General features: G+C 42.7%; 1 protein-coding gene across 2 annotated transcripts in view; it reads right to left on the reverse strand.

The window, feature by feature from the left end:
* Window positions 1-9,518: 9,518 nt before the first annotated feature.
* LOC129492617 (ankyrin repeat domain-containing protein 26-like) overlaps window positions 9,519-16,956 on the reverse strand; it is a 107,477-nt gene continuing 100,039 nt past the window's right edge. The window contains exons 12-14 of one of the 2 annotated variants that reach the window (XM_063611899.1): window positions 16,476-16,705; window positions 14,950-15,030; window positions 9,519-14,085 (exon numbers count right to left, since the gene is read on the reverse strand). In XM_063611899.1, the coding sequence (XP_063467969.1) occupies window positions 14,951-15,030; window positions 16,476-16,705 (310 nt within the window). In that variant the 3' untranslated portion in view covers window positions 9,519-14,085; window position 14,950. Of the gene's footprint in view, window positions 14,086-14,949; window positions 15,031-16,475; window positions 16,706-16,956 lie in introns of those variants that run through there. The other variant, XR_010114216.1, reaches the window with a different exon arrangement.

Consider the following 16,956-nt stretch of genomic DNA (forward strand, 5'->3'; position numbering starts at 1 on the left):
AAGAAAAGAGAGAAGAATCAAATAGATGCAATAAAAAATGAAAAAGGGGATATCACCACCGATCCCACAGAAATACAATCTACCATCAGAGAATACTACAAACACCTCTATGCAAATAAACTAGAAAATCTAGAAGAAATGGATAAATTCCTCAACAAATACACCATCCCAAGACTAAACCAGGAAGAAGTTGAATCTCTGAATAGACCAATAACAGGTTCTGAAATTGTGGCAATAATCAATAGCTTACCAACCAAAAAGAGTCCAGGACCTGATGGATTCACAGCTGAATTCTACCAGAGGTACAAGGAGGAACTGGTACCATTCCTTCTGAAACTATTCCAATCAATAGAAAAAGAGGGAATCCTCCCTAACACATTTTACGAAGCCAGCATCGTCCTGATACCAAAACCTGGCAGAGACTTAACCAAAAAAGAGAATTTCAGACCAATATCCTTGATGAACATTGATGCAAAAATCCTCAATAAAATACTGGCAAACCGAATCCAGCAACACATCAAAAAGCTTATCCACCATGATCAAGTGGGCTTCATCCCTGGGATGCAAGGCTGGTTCAACATACGCAAATCAATAAATGTAATCCAGCATATAAACAGAACCAAAGACAAAAACCACATGATTATCTCAATAGATGCAGAAAAGGCCTTTGACAAAATTCAACAACCCTTCATGCTAAAAACTCTCAATAAATTAGGTATTGATGGGACATATCTCAAAATAATAACAGCTATCTATGACAAACCCACAGCCAATATCATACTGAATGGGCAAAAACTGGAAGCATTCCCTCTGAAAACTGGCACAAGACAGGGATGCCCTCTCTCACCGCTCCTATTCAACATAGTGCTGGAAGTTCTGGCCAGAGCAATCAGGCAGGAGAAGGAAATAAAGGGTATTCAATTAGGAAAAGAGGAAGTCAAATTGTCCCTGTTTGCAGATGACATGATTGTATATCTAGAAAACCCCATTGTCTCAGCCCAAAATCTCCTTAAGCTGATTAGCAACTTCAGCAAAATCTCAGGATACAAAATTAATGTACAAAAATCACAAGTATTCTTGTACACCAATAACAAACAGAGAGCCAAATCATGAGTGAACTCCCATTCACAATTGCTTCAAAGAGAATAAAATACCTAGGAATCCAACTTACAAGGGATGTGAAAGACCTCTTCAAGGAGAACTACAAACCACTGCTCAATGAAATAAAAGAAGATACAAGCAAATGGAAGAACATTCCATGCTCGTGGGTTGGAAGAATCAATATCGTGAAAATGGCCATACTGCCCAAGGTAATTTATAGATTCAATGCCATCCCCATCAAGCTACCAATGACTTTCTTCACAGAATTGGAAAAAACTACTTTAAAGTTCATATGGAACCAAAAAAGAGCCCGCATCGCCAAGTCAATCCTAAGCCAAAAGAACAAAGCTGGAGGCATCACACTACCTGACTTTAAACTCTACTACAAGGCTACAGTAACCAAAACAGCATGGTACTGGTACCACAACAGAGACATAGATCAATGGAACAGAACAGAGCCCTCAGAAATGATGCCGCATAGCTACAACTATCTGATCTTTGACAAACCTGACAAAAACAAGAAATGGCGAAAGGATTCCCTATTTAATAAATGGTGCTGGGAAAACTGGCTAGCCATATGTAGAAAGCTGCAACTGGATCCCTTCCTTACACCTTATACAAAAATTAATTCAAGATGGATTAAAGACTTATATGTTAGACCTAAAACCATTAAAATCCTACAAGAAAACCTAGGCAATACCATTCAGGACATAGGCGTGGGCAAGGACTTCATGTCTAAAACACCAAAAGCAATGGCAACAAAAGCCAAAATCGACAAATGGGATCTCATTAAACTAAAGAGCTTCTGCACAGCAAAAGAAACTATCATCAGAGTGAACAGGCAACCTACAGAATGGGAGAAAATTTTTGCAACCTACTCATCTGACAAAGGGCTAATATCCAGAATCTACAATGAACTCAAACAAATTTACAAGAAAAAAACAAAGAACCCCATCAAAAAGTGGGCAGAGGACATGAACAGACACTTCTCAAAAGAAGACATTTATGCAGCCAAAAAACACATGAAGAAATGCTCATCATCACTGGCCATCAGAGAAATGCAAATCAAAACCACAGTGAGATACCATCTCACACCAGTTAGAATGGCCATCATTAAAAAATCAGGAAACAACAGGTGCTGGAGAGGATGTGGAGAAATAGGAACACTTTTACACTGTTGGTGGGACTGTAAACTAGTTCAACCATTGTGGAAGTCAGTGTGGCGATTCCTCAGGGATCTCGAACTAGAAATACCATTTGACCCAGCCATCCCATTACTGGGTATATACCCAAAGGACTATAAATCATGCTGCTATAAAGACACATGCACACGTATGTTTATTGCGGCACTATTCACAATAGCAAAGAGTTGGAACCAACCCAAATGTCCAACAACGATAGACTGGATTAAGAAAATGTGGCACATATACACCATGGAATACTATGCAGCCATAAAAAATGATGAGTTCGTGTCCTTTGTAGGGACATGGATGAAACTGGAAAACATCATTCTCAGTAAACTATCGCAAGGACAAAAAACCAAACACCGCATGTTCTCACTCATAGGTGGGAATTGAACAATGAGAACTCATGGACACAGGAAGGGGAACATCACACTCCGGGGACTGTTGTGGGGTGGGGGGAGGGGGGAGGGACAGCATTAGGAGATACACCTAATGCTAAATGATGAGTTAATGGGTACAGGAAATCAACATGGCACATGGATACATATGTAACAAACCTGCACATTGTGCACATGTACCCTAAAACCCTAAAGTATAATAAAAAATAAATAAATAAAAAAAAGAAAAGAAAGAAACACATAATTTTTTTTGTTTGTAAGAAGGGAGAAATAAAAGAGAAAGTGAGAAAAAAAAAAGAAAAATTGATATTTCTCTATATTGATGCCTATATATCTACGCATGTCTATAGAGATATATCTAACTGAGCACTTCTCCAAGATTAATATAATTGTGCTACACCTGTTTTCAAAGGTTTAGGATCATAAAATAAATTTTTTCAAAAGCGTTTCCTTTCTAAAATATTTTATTTAATCTATATAACACACTAAGTAAAATTTATGGCTTAATTTTCTTTTCTTATGGAACACCTGATATTGCTGCATTCTTTCTTTTTTTCATATATGTATATATGACAGGAAAGAAAAGAGTGAATATTTTTAAATACTTATAATGTGAAACGCATATGGGACACATCCGTGGAAAAGAGATAAACTGGAGATAAATCACAGGATTAAAATGGGTCATTAATGATGGACAAGGGACTGGATATAATATTGAATCATATGACTAATTATAAGTTCAAAATAAAATACAACTCCGAGCCAGGGATAGATTCCAGTGTGGGGGGGATTTAACTTCAGTGAGAAGAGGATCTTTTATTTCAGAAATGGGGCTGGGCGCAGCGGCTCACACTTTAACCCCAGCACTTTGAAAGGTCAAGGCGGGAGCATCGCTTGAGCCCAGGAGTTTGAGACCAGCCTGGGTAACATAAGGAGACCCCATCCCTACAAAAACTAAAATAAAAAATAATTAGCCGGGCCTGGTGGCGGGTGCCTGTAATTCCAGCTACTCAGGAGGCTGAGGCAGGAGAAGCGCTCGAACCTGGGAGGCAGAGGTTGCAGTGAGTGAGCCGAGATCGCGCCACTGCACTGCAGCCTGGGCGACAGGGTGAGACCCTGTCTCAAAACAAACAAACAAACAAAAAATCTAAAAGACGTCTAATCCACAGAATTGGAGAGAATATCTTTTTGAAAAGCTCGTTAAGTTTAAAACTCTAGGTGTGGAATAAACAAAGACGGGCAAACGCGGACAGGCACCAGCGGACTGGAAGGGAACTCGAGCCGGCGACCTGGGGGCTGTGAACGGGCCTGGCGGAGCCTCCAGCAGCCCAGCGCGCTCCGCAGTCAGCGGCGCCGGGCGTCTGAGAACCCGGCAGAGGCTCCGGCGCGGCGGGGACACGCCCGGAGTCCCAAGAGTGAAGAACCAGGAGTCCCGGAGCCAGGACGCCGGGAGGAGCAGGGGAAGAGCGCGTGGTCTGGCGGGGCAGGGCCCGATCCCGAACGCCGAGGTTCCCAGAACGGCAGCAGCCTCGCCACAGCCTGCAGCAGCCGGGGGCCTAGGCCTGGGTGGCCGCTGGGAGCCGCAGCCCCGCTCTCCAGGCAGCGCGACCCCTCGCGACTGCGGCGCCGCCGGCAGGACCGCGCTCCTTCAGGACGGGGCTGCCCAGCAGCCGATTCGCGTGGCGGGAAGTGCGGGCCGGGGGCGCACGGGAGACCCAGGGACGGCGGCCGAGAGCGTGGAGACCTCGGAGCCCGGGCGCCCAGCCTGTCCTCAGCGCCTCTGTTCTTTAAACCCTGCCACATCCTGAGACCCTGTCCCTGCTCCGGCTGCTTTTGCCGACGTAAGCCGTCTCCTGCGGCCTCCGAGCTCCTTCCCGGGAGGCTTCCCCTTGGCCTTGGCCGACGGCTTGGGTGTCTCTCCTGATGGAGGGGCCTGGGCCTCTCGGGGGCTGGAACGGGAGACCTGCCCCGGCCTCGACGCCTCCCTTCTCCCCTCACATCCTCCCGCCCAGCTTCTCACACACCCGCACGTCCCGTGGCTGGGGGAGGCGGAGACTCCAGGACCCCCAGGCAGGGGCTCCACGCAGTCCCCACAGTGGGAGCCACTCCCTGTCCCTGGGATGAAGACTGGGCTCCGCCTTGTGTAGGAACCGGTGCGAGGGGCTCTGCCTCTCTTTCTCAAAGAGGGGGCTGCTCTTCCACCGGGGTCTCCCTCTCCACCTTCTCCCTCCTCCAGGGCGACGATAGGAGCAGGGCGAACGCTCCCTCCACGCCCCGTGCGTTCCTCGCATCCAGTGATTCTGCCTCTTGCCCACGCAGACCTGCAGTGAACAAAGGGCGCCCCAGGAAGCACAGTTTGGGTCAAGTTCGCCTTTTTTAATTGTAGGACAGCCGCAGGAAGGACGAGAACGGGGAGTTCTCCCCTGCAGCCCCTTTTCCCCACGCCCACCCCCAGTCTTCAGGGACCCATCCAGCTTAAGAGGAAGCCGGAAGCCGTGGTCTGAGCCGTGGTCCGAGGGGAGGGCAAAGACGCCTCGGGCCTATGGGTCTGCAGCGCCCCCAGCTCCCCCAGCTCCAGGGATCTGCGTTAGGTGGGCCGCCCCTCCCTGCTCCTGCTGGGAAGATGCCATGGGCCTTCCATGGCCTCCTCTCCCCAGCTCAATGCCAAGTGGACTTGCAGATGCACAAAGCTGGCAGGGGCCACTATGTCTCCAAGACCTGGCGGGCAGAGGCAGGAGCATGAGTGTCTGCGGGTGCCTGACACGCGAGTGTGAGAGATGGGGCAGGCAGCGTGTCCGCAGGTGTCTCTGGGCCTGTGTGCAGTTGGGAGTATGTGGGCCTGTGCAGAGTCCTCTTCCCTGGATAATTTCCTCAAAACCCACAGTGAGAGGAGAGGGCCCTGGGGGAAGAGAAGTTCCTTCCCTTGTCTTTGAAATGATTTTACTCTGGAAAGGTATTTACTATTAAATGTTCTGCCTTTTTCACCTCAGAATGAAAAATGACATGACACTGTAGCCTGATTACTTTGCATTCTTCGCTCTGATTTTCCAGCAATTTGCATTCCTTTCAAATGCTCATAAGTTGGATATCTCAATGAAATAATCACAACAGGCCCATCTCCTTGAACAGTTTGAAGGTTGCTCAAAAAAGTAAACATTGATCTGCCATATCAACCATATCATTGAACAATCTCACTGCTTAGTGTATACCCAAAAGAAAGGAAATCACTTTATCAAAGAGATATCTGCACTTTTATGTTTGCTGCAGCACTGTTTACGATAACTAATATTTGGAAGCAACCTAAGTGTCCATCAACAGATGAATGGATAAAGAAAATGTGGTACAGATATACAATGGAGTACTATTTAGCCATAAAAAATGAAAGCCAGTCATTTGCAACATGAATGGAACTGAACATCATTATGTTAAGTGAAATAAACCAGGCACAGAAAAGACCAACATCACACATTCTCACTTATTTCTGGAATCTAAAAATCAAAATAATTGAACTCATGGACATAGAGAGTAGAAGGGTGTTTACCAGAGTTGGGAAGGGTAGTGAGAGGGTGGGGGGAGGTGGGCATGGTTCATGGCTACCAAAAAATAGAAAGAATGAATAAAACTTACTATTTGATAGCACAACTTGGTGAGTAGTGTCAATAATAACTTAATCATATATTTGAAAATAACATAAAGCGTGTAAGTGGATTGTAACTCGAAGAATAAATGATTGGGGGGATGGATATCCCATTCTCCATGATGTGCTTATTTCACATTGCATGCCTGTATCAAAACCTATCATGTACCCCACCAACACTATGTATCACAAAAATTAAAAATAAAATAGAAAAAAGAACCATCTCCTTTCTGTACAATAAACATCACAGTTTGAAATCCAAGACTACAGAGCCCTCCTGATACAACATACACTCCATTTGCCTTGAAGAGTTTCCCCTTTGCTCTATACAAAGGTATTTGTAGAAGTTGACATTCTGGAACATTGACTTCTAACACAGCGAGAGGGATAGCCACACATGTGAGATATGATGACAGAGCAAGATTCACTAGTGCATTCTGTTGAAACAGTGAGCAAGCCAAATTCAAGTTATTTTCCAAACTCATTGATTGTAGCCACTTAAAGGTCCGTGGGACACCATCAGGGTTTCTGTAAAACCCGGTTAAGACTTAGAATGTGGACTTGAATGTGATTGTGATCATTATGTAATACTTGCTATAAAAACTCAGGTTGGTGTTGGCCACATATAACAGTCAGGTGGGGAGAGTCAAAGAGTGTTTCTTTGACAAGTTGCTCTAAAGGTGGCAGTAAATTTAATGCCTTTCAGTGTCTCCATTTTGCCATAGACCCAGAGAGAGCGAGAAACACTTGACAATCCCAGACTACTTCCTTAGCTGCCAAGGCTAGCATTTTACCTAGAATGGATTTTTGCTGTGGGGAGAACATGGCAAGCATGCAGAGATGTTTGGCATTTGGTAATACCTGGGTGAGAGTTTTCCAAGCTCTTATGAAGTATATGATGCACAAGGCCCATTTCTAAATATTGGAAACATCTTGCTGTGAAAGCACATGATGTCAGGAGTTAAGAACTTTGATGATGCCATGCACCATCACCAGTCTTTACCTCTTGAATGGGCTTGCACATGGCTGCTCCTGTACTGCTGAAGTCCAGTGCCAGTAGTTTATGTTTCCCCATTATTTCATCAGCCCAATACAAATTATTGTCAAAATTACACCCGGAGGTGCTAATAGGAAAATAATCTTCTGAGTAAATGCATATTTTATCAGTCTCAACTTCCAAAAATTGGTCATCGAACAGTGTGAGTTAGTGTCTTTCTATCTTGGCTGTCACCTTTATTACATTGTAGGGGTCTGAGGTGTGCAGAGTGAACACCTCAGAGTTCTGGCTGCCCTTGTGGGTTTTGCTATCATAAACCCTTTCAAAGCACACATGCCTGATTGCAGAAATGAATATTGTCCCCTGACAATCAATATAGAATTCTGGATCATTCTTCCCTTTACTTTTCCTAATAGCTTCTGCTAAGCTTGCGATATTCTGTGGGATTATATCACATGTATCTGTCATCTGAAATGTGATGCAAGGCACTTCTATCAAAAAGGCCCTTGTCATGCCAGAGAGAACAAATCCTAGATTGAGGTAATCCACATTTCTTATTGTTCTGTAAGTGAGCACTGTCACAGAATAATCAAGATTTTGGTCTTTTAAGGCCAAAATAAGTTGAAATGCCTCAAGGCCAAAATAAGTTGAAAAATGGCTCATGAAAATGCCTCAAGGCCAAAATAAGTTTAAAAAATGCCCCATGAAGAAGAGTTCCTGGGATCTCTTCATTTAGTTTTTGAATTCTCCACGAGAATAAGACATAATGAAAGTCCTTTATTTCCATTCTCATCGTATCACTCACTCTCATCTCAGATGTGGACTTGTTTCTCTTTCCTGAAATCTGATATACTTGGAGTCATAAGGCAAATATTTAGCTATTTCAGATGTGTTGCCTAGAACTATTCATGGAGGCACTTCGCCAGGGTTTCCAAGCACATGAATTATGATATTTGCTTCCACGTTTCCTAGAAGCAAGTTATCATGAGGTTGTGTTTGTTTACTACACATGAACACAATCTGTTCAAGTCTTGATAAAATGGAGGTATATTTGTTTGCAAAGAACCCACACACTTCACAGTGGCTTTCTGTAGATAGATTTGTTGACCTTTATGTATATATTCATTTCCCTCTCCAGATTTTTGAAAACTATCAATTTGCCCATCTTTGGTGGAAAAACAGCTTTTCCTTCTACCTTTCTGCATCTTGTGGCCATGACAAATGCCATTTGCAAAAAAACAGTCTAACAGCACTAGATTGATACGATATTCTTACATTACTCTCTGGATATCTTCACTGACCTTGCTTGTTGTTATGCCATCCTTTAGCTCATTGCAGAATAAAAAAGTGGCTTTTAACTGTTTGAAAATGATATCATAGTAAAATCCAACATGGAAGAGAGATTCAGAAAGTTCATCAATGTCTGAAATCAACTTACACTTTCTAGCAATTCTAGAAGGCATCTTCTTTCTTTATCTTAAGAATTTTGTAGATGGCAGCTATATTAAAACTCTTTCAAGGTATCTTGTAGTGATTATGGATTCACGTCTTTGTATCTTGAGAGAATCATTTTCAATCTCTTTTATTAAGTCTAACATGATTTGGCAAACCAGTGTCTCAACAAGGGAACCAAGTCTGCCTTGGAACTACACATTAAGTTCAAAATAAACTATTTTTCAACTTATCTAGAAATACTAAAAATAAACACCCCTTGACTCAAAAATCTTCTCTGGCACCGCATCTGCATTTATACCCTCTTTCATTGTCATCTTGTGAAATGATATATTACCCGATTTTGCTGGTAAAAACTAATTAGAACACTTATATTTAAATCGTGCTGAACAGTTTACAGAAGTATTTTTCATTTTCTTCTTGTACCCAGTGGCAGAATTTTATGATTCTGAAGCACTTAGACTCTCATCATCTTTTTGCAGAGAAATAAAACAAAACTAACAATATGATTTTTAAAATCAGCTACCTAGGATTTTGTAATTTATGTATTAAAACAAGCATTTAATTTGTTCTCTTTTAAGCTATTCGGCTGCAATGCTTTCTTAAAAACTTTAGATTTGCTCTTCTATGATGTGTTGGGACATGAACCCAGATAAAGAAAGAAGTTTAAGGCCTCATTTAACATGGGTCTATTATTACTTTTCTGTGCATTAAGATCATAAAAACACCATGAAAACTATAAGCCAAAGTGCATTGACTGAATTTTTAATAACAATGAGACACAAAAAACTAGTTACAATTTACTTATTTTATAATTTTATATAAATTTTATATAACAAATATTTTATAATTTTTATAATCTTTTCAAGACACAGGGTCACGCTATGTTGCCCAGGCTGCAGTGCACCATCATTTCACACTACAACCTTGAACTCCTGGGCTCAAGCAATCTTCCTGCCTCAGCATTTGCAGTAGCTGGGACTACAGTTGTGTGCCATTGCACCCAGTTTTTGTAATTTTCCAGTGGTTGAAAGATGGTCAAACCTTAGACAAAGTTCTTAAAATAAGTCAAGCATAGTTAACTATTTTTTTCCTTACCAATTCTATAATTGATACACCTTGTCATTATTGGATTCACTTTGAGATCCCCAGAAATGGACTCCTACTATGAATGAAGTCACATGTTGATGTTACCTATCTAGGGTGATCCAGAGTGTTCTTGGTTGTATTCTTCAAAGAAAGAATTCACTCAAAAGACCAATTAGTAAAGCAGGTAAAAGTTTTATTGGGGCAGTAAAAGTACACTCCAACAGAGGAGTGGGCTGACCCTGCTGGAAACAGCCCCGGGACATTCTGCATTTGATATTCTACGGTCTTGCTTCTTTCGTTGCCCAGTTCTCACCAAGGCTTGGAGGGATCATCCCTTACTGTGGTTCATGTACGTGCACTGGATGCAGTGATCAATATAAATCCCACCTGATGGGGACATTGCTCATTACTGCCACCCGGGAAGGTCATATAGCCATCAAATTTGTACTCATTGCACCTGTGTGGCTCTCAAGAATTCTGCTTTTGCCTTTTTTCTCCCTTGTCAGGATCTAGTTAACCACATTTTGACAGTTTGACCATAGAGTGAGTACTGGGCATCTTAAGAGGTGTTCTGGGCTGTTCCTTCCAACATGGGTACCTCCCCTCCTGCCTGCTAATATCTGACTAACTGCCTCCTTTTACGTTTATCCCTTAAGGAGTTGGGACCCAGAAATCTTTTGGGAAATAGGGTGGAGGTCATTCTTCTGTAGCTACTTCCTGCTGAAAAGGGGCGTCGAGGGTCTTCTGGTCCCTCCTCCTTGCTTGCTGTCATGGCAAGAAGGTTTCAGAGGTTGTTGTTGTCTCTCAAAAGGTTTGACCCACAGTGTCCAGAGGAGACATACAGAAACTTGGTTGTCCTCAGGGGCAGGAAAGAGGTTGATATCCTTGTCACAAGACCATTTGAAGTCTGACGGCTTCTAGATGGGATGAAATAAACTTAGTAGATTCAAGAAGCAAGGCCCAGAAAAGAGAAGAAGGAAGATAGAGGTCAGGGGTCCTAGGAAGGGGAGGAGCCATGAGAATCAGAACCAGGTGACACCCCAGTAGCCTCTTCCCAAAGGTGAGAAGACTAGTTTATGAGATCTCAAATGTGCTCCTGAGCCTGCCCTGATCTCTTAACCCAGATCAGCACTCTTCTCCAAGCACAGCCAAGTTCCTCCCTGAGCTGCAGCCAGCATGTCAAGACCTCTACCATGTTTGAGAACTATAGCTGGGAGAGAACTGACTTGCCACTGTAACTGTTATAGCAAGCAGTTGTTTCTATCTCTTGAGCCAATTCCAGAGACAGGCTGTGGTAGGTTCAGAAGTAAGTGCCAATGCTGGCTATTCCCATCATGGCACCTGTGGTGATGCCAAGCCCAACGAGAAAGGGAATTAATTGAATTGCTTGGTGGGCCCCAGGGTGAGGTTATAAATAAGAGCAAGGGCAGAGAAGCATCACCTGGGGCAATGAGATGCTAGGGGTGAGGTAAGCCAGCATGCGTGTTCTGGTCCAGTTTGCAGAGAGGCAAAGGTGGGCCTGTGTCCCACATAGAAAACAAAGTTCTGTCATAGGTAGACAAGAATGGATATGGAAGGAGGCAAGGTCAATTCCAAACATTACCAATATCCTTGTTGGCTACGCAAGATGTGATATCTGTCACTGAAGTTGCAGCTGCTGGGGGAGCCAGACATGAGTAAGTAGTTTGAATAGGAGGATGGTTCTTATTTTCCCAGAAGAGCATGTGTCTAGTAATGTCAAGAAGAGCCTCCAAAGGGAGTTAAAGATTTGAAATTTTTGCATGACCCCTACTGGCTTGGTAAGGTAGAGAACCTTACTTAGTATTGGGAGATTTCAGTTTCTAGACAAAAAGAAGTATGAGAGGTATTGACAATGGTGATGGTTGTGTTGCAGTGTGCAGGGTTGAGAGAACCCACCAAAGTTCCAGAATCTGTGGCACTAGTGATGGCTAGGGGTACTTGACTGATGGTGATGGGGGAAAACAAGGGGCCTAAAATAGTGCAAGTGGGTTTAAGAAAAGCCTGAAAGTCCCCTTTGCTTGTGTTAGGTACTATACGCATCTCTGGGAAGGTTTTGTATAGAGAAGCCCCAGTGATAGGTGAAGCTAAATTGGGCTTGAGAAGTTGCCTATTCTTGTATCGTGGCTGGGTAGGCTGCTCCTGCCCTGGACAGAAATAATTCATGTGTAGCCCATATGTTGAGGGATAGGAAGATTTGGTGAACTTCAGTAGTTGTTGAGCTGCTTGTAGATTTTTTTTTTATATAGTTATGGGCTGTTGGCGCCTATGAGGGTGATTTTAGCTAGAAGCATTAGTGAGCATAGAGCATGTGGCTGCATGGTCCCAACGAGAACAGATTAGAGCCAAATCAAGATGTCTGTTGATTATGGAAAAAGAAGCTGTTAACTCAGTGAGTATTAGAGAGAACACCACCCAGATTATGGCTTTGAGATTTAAATCCAGGTAGGGCAGAACAGACCTTTTCCTGGCGGTGAGTGGGGAGTGGTATTGGTTCACAGTAGCAAAGACATATTAGTAAACCTACAAGGAGTATTATGATTCATGGTATAACAATCCGAAGCATTATTAATTTACTTATCTTTATTCTTTCGGCTTTGCTTGGTGTTTGAGACCCTGGAGGGGCTCAGTGGTCCAGGTGTCCAATGGGACCTTTACGACTTCCTCTGCCAGAGATGAGTACAGCTTTACCTTGGAGTAGTGGATCCACCTAGTGGTGCCACCTATCCCTGGCACCATAACTGCTGTAGGAGTGGAGAGCAAAACAGTGTAAGGACCTCTCCAAATAAGACTCAGTTGAGAGTTTGGAGTTCCATCCTTCCAAGTCTTGATGAGAACTTGAGTTCTCATCAACTTGAACTCAAGTTCTCATCAACTTGGAGGGTATAAAATTTGGTCAGGATGTGGAAATATCTTTTGATCTAGTTTTTGAGCCCCCCTGCTGAGACTGGGATAGGGAAGTAACATAATTAGTGAGTTGATAAGTTTCAGTATCCAATAGGAAAGCGAAGAAAGGATCTTCCACATAATAACTCGAAAGAACTGAGCTGTAAGTTAGAGGTGGGTATGTTTCTCAGCCTTAGTAGAGCAATATGTAGTAGCTCTGGTCATGGTTTTGAGGTTTCCTGGCATAATTTTTCCAAGGTTTGCTTGAGAGTTTGGTTAATTCTATCAACCATTCCAGAGTGTTGTGGATGCCAGGAGGAATGTAGAAAGTAACTGATTCCCAAGGCCTGAGAAACAAGTTGAGTAAACTGTGAGGTGAAGGATGTACTGTTATAACTTTGCAGCGACCTGGGGATGCCAAACTGGGGGATGACCTCCTTGAGGAGGGCCTTTACTACCCCCACTGCTTTTTCCATTCACATGGGTAAGCTTCTATCCAACCTGGAAAGGTATCTACAAAGACCAGAAGATATTTATACAGGCAGGAAGTTGGTTTAAGTCAAACTGCCAGTCCTCCCCAGCATAAGTACTCCTCCATTGGACTGGCTGGAAAAGAAAAGGAGGTTTGGCTCCTTGTGGGATGTTTAATGTGCAAAGGGCACAGGCCCTGCAAACTTGTTCAAGAGTCTTGGAAAGATTTTTTTTCCCCAAAAGAGCCATTTGCACATTATTGAAAGTTTTTTGTTGCCAAAGTGGCAGGAGTCATGCAAAACATAGCTAACTTTCCATTGAACATTTTAAGGCAGATGTAGGACCTCTCTCAGTTGATACCATCCTCCGGGGCCTCATGTCCCAGTGCCCATTTCTATTCCTCTGGTGAGTACAAGGGGCTGGTGGCTTTGGATCCTCAGTGGGAGGATGAATTAAAGGAGGCTGAGGATGCTCTGCTGGGAAATTTCCTAAGCCATTTATAGGAGAATTATCCACTGAGGGGCTCACAAGAGCCAAAATAGCAGGGTCTAGTTTGCATTTTTAGCAGAGATTCTGATCTTCTTTTAAAGCCATAAAGGCCTGGACATAGGGTACCTCTGACCATTTACCCTGTCACCTGCAAAGTAGGTCCAACTGCAAGATGGTATTAAAATTAAGGCTGCCATTTTCTGGCCAGCCTTCCTATAGTCATATAGCTTTGTATTGAGACCATGCAGAGTTACAAAAGAAAACTACTATATTTTTCTTTAATGTCTGGGGATCAATCTTGTCCTAACTTTTGAGAATGCATCCAAGGGGTGAGTCCAACAGTGTGGAGTGTTGAATGTCCATCTGAAAAACAGAGGGAAGGCCAGGGGAGAGTGAGCATCCTCGCTCTCTGTCCATTCTTATCCATTATGAAAGGGGAAGAGCATCCTCTCCATCTCTTTCCCACACTAGGCCATGCATCTCTAGCCTGTGAGGAGCTTCACACTTCATGCACCCTTACTGCATGCTCCCAACTGAGCGGTGACCTCTTTCTCTCATTTGGTCTGCTGACCCCCCAGGTCCATAGGTCTCACCTCTAATTATAGATGACTGTGCCCAATTATAATTTCGTAGCTTTTTGTCATAACCCTCTGCATATAGGCAAAGCATGTCAAGGACAGTGAGGAGGGCCAGAGACAAGAGGGAAGTTGATTGGTAAATCCTGGAGAATTCAGTGGTAAGAACATGGAAAGAATATTGGGTGCTAGGTACATCCAGGAGACCCCTAGACCGAGACCATAGCACCCGAAATTTACCTAAATTCCTTCTGGAGGTGGAATTAGTGCAGAGGAGACAGTGACAGAGCATTCAAAAAGTCACTCTATTGGAGCCTACCTGGGAAGAGAGAGGACAAAGTAGGTGCATTGGCTAGCAAGAGAGATGCTGCAATGGCATAGGCAGCAGGACCAACTGTGAAGAAAGACAGGGTGGTGAGTCCCCAAAAGTCAGTTGTGAGAATGTGGAAGTAATCAGAAGCCTTAGGGTCTCTGTCAAGAAGAAAGCATTCTGTGCCTGGAGGGGCTCTGTTGGGCATTAGGTGGACATGCTCCAGCTGAGCACACAAAGCAGAGATGCCAGGGAGCTTGATCGGCATGCTCAGCATTCTCATACACTATGCTGGATAGGAGCAGACATGTGAGAGGAGACAGCAGGGAGCACAGCACTTACCTCACAACAGGATGCGAGTCACAACATCAAGAGATGTTGCCAAGCCTGGAGTTCCCAGAAAGTGTCCTCGGTTCTTGTCTTCTTGCAAGAAAGAATTCAGCCAAAAGATCAGTTAGTAAATCTAGCAAAAAATGTATTGCAGAAGTGACAGTACACTTTAAGAGAAGAGTGGGCCAACTTGGCTGGGAGCAGCTCCAATACATTCTGCATTTGATCTTTTTCCTCACTTTCTTCTTTGGGTTCCTGCCTTTGTTCTTGCCCAGTTCACACCCAGGCTTGGGGGACCCTCCCTTACTCCCTTAACCAAGTTTAATGCACACGTGCAGAACCTGGTGATCAAGACAAATTCTACCTAATGGTGGCATTGCTCATTACTATACAACCAGGAAGGTTGTATAGCCATCACATTTGTACTCACTGTTTCCACGCAGCTCTTAAGAATTCCCCTTTTGCCTTTCCCCTTTTTATCTGAATGTAGTTAACACATTCTGACAGTTCAACCATAGAATGAGTGATTACTGAGCACCTTAAGAGTCATTTGGGGGCGTTCCTTCCCACATAGCTACCTTTCCTCCTGCCTGCTCATATCTGACTAACTGCCTACCCTAACAGTTGGATTGCAAGGTTCTTGTTCAACTGAACCTTGAAACATTGAAAGGGTCATGTCCCAGGGAGATGGGAACCCTGTGCAGTTTTACATGCAATTCTGAGTAGGAAGAACAGAATGGATTCTGTTTGGTCACATTTGCTATTTAACTACTCTTGATATCATTGCCATCTTAGCCATAAATCATTCAAGTGATGGTAAGATAGACATAAGTGAACTTCACTTTACAAATTCAAATATTGCTTTAAGTATTTAAAAACTGCTGTACGACTGCACAGCAACAGGCACATTTTACAACAACTGATATTAAAATGCTGTAAGTACAATAGCAATTAAGGATGTACTCATGTAAGAAAATCACAAAACTTTAAACTGAAAAACAGAAGGAATCTTTTTTAGTGTTACAGGTTCATAGAATTCATAAAAAGTATTTATCTTGGATTCCTTTACATAATAATCATCCATATGTGGTTAGGTGTTTGAATATCAATCATTCATATCTGATTAGAAGTGGGAAACTTGAGATGCTACAGGAAAACTTTAAAAACATTATGAACCCAAGCCAAACTAAAATCAATTAGAAAGTAAGCCAAAGCTTCTCAAAGTATACTTTTAGTTGTTAGGCAATACCATTCAATTTCCAAGATCTAACTTAAATGCAATTTTTACAGAAATTTAAAATGTGCCGGTTTAGTTACATGTATTGAAAAAAGTTAACAAATGAATATCTCTTGACAATGAGAGCTCCAAGGACTTTAAAAAAAAGCTGTAAAGTTTCTTTCCTTTCCTTAAAAACACAGATATTTATGACCTTTATTTAAAATACATAAGTCAATGAGACAACTCAATATTTTGCCAAAAAAATGCAAGAATTATATCAGAAGTCTGAGAAGGAAAGAAAAAATGATGCTATACCTACCCTTTGACAAGTCGCTCTCCATTCTGGTATTTGAAGACAATGAGCTTAAGGTAGGAATTCTTAAGTTTTCTCTTGGAATATGTATTCTGTTGAGACCTAAATGCTCATTAAGATTTCCATTGCATGCTGGCTCTAGGACTGGCCTTGTAGTATGAGAAGTAAATAAAGATCCGCTCCACTCTTTTTCTTGAAGAAGTTTGCTACTGACATCTGCTAGAATTTCTTTACGTCTATGAAGATTGCAAAACACAGATACTGAGTATTTTGGGTTTTTTTTTTACAAATTATATCTAAATGACTTGCATTGTTTAAAAAGTCACCATGAGTCAATGAAAGATACCACAAACCATGTTTTAACTCTGAAAATGTATGAGAGCATGTGTATTGTACACAGTTTTAATTTTAAAATTGTTCTAAAGAAGTACATATACTCCTAGAGGATTTTAACAATTCAAACAAAGTAGGGAGGGAAGAGCAAAAG

Source organism: Symphalangus syndactylus, chromosome 11 (genome assembly GCF_028878055.3).
Source record: "Symphalangus syndactylus isolate Jambi chromosome 11, NHGRI_mSymSyn1-v2.1_pri, whole genome shotgun sequence".
In the NCBI taxonomy this organism is placed as follows: Eukaryota; Metazoa; Chordata; class Mammalia; order Primates; family Hylobatidae; genus Symphalangus; species Symphalangus syndactylus.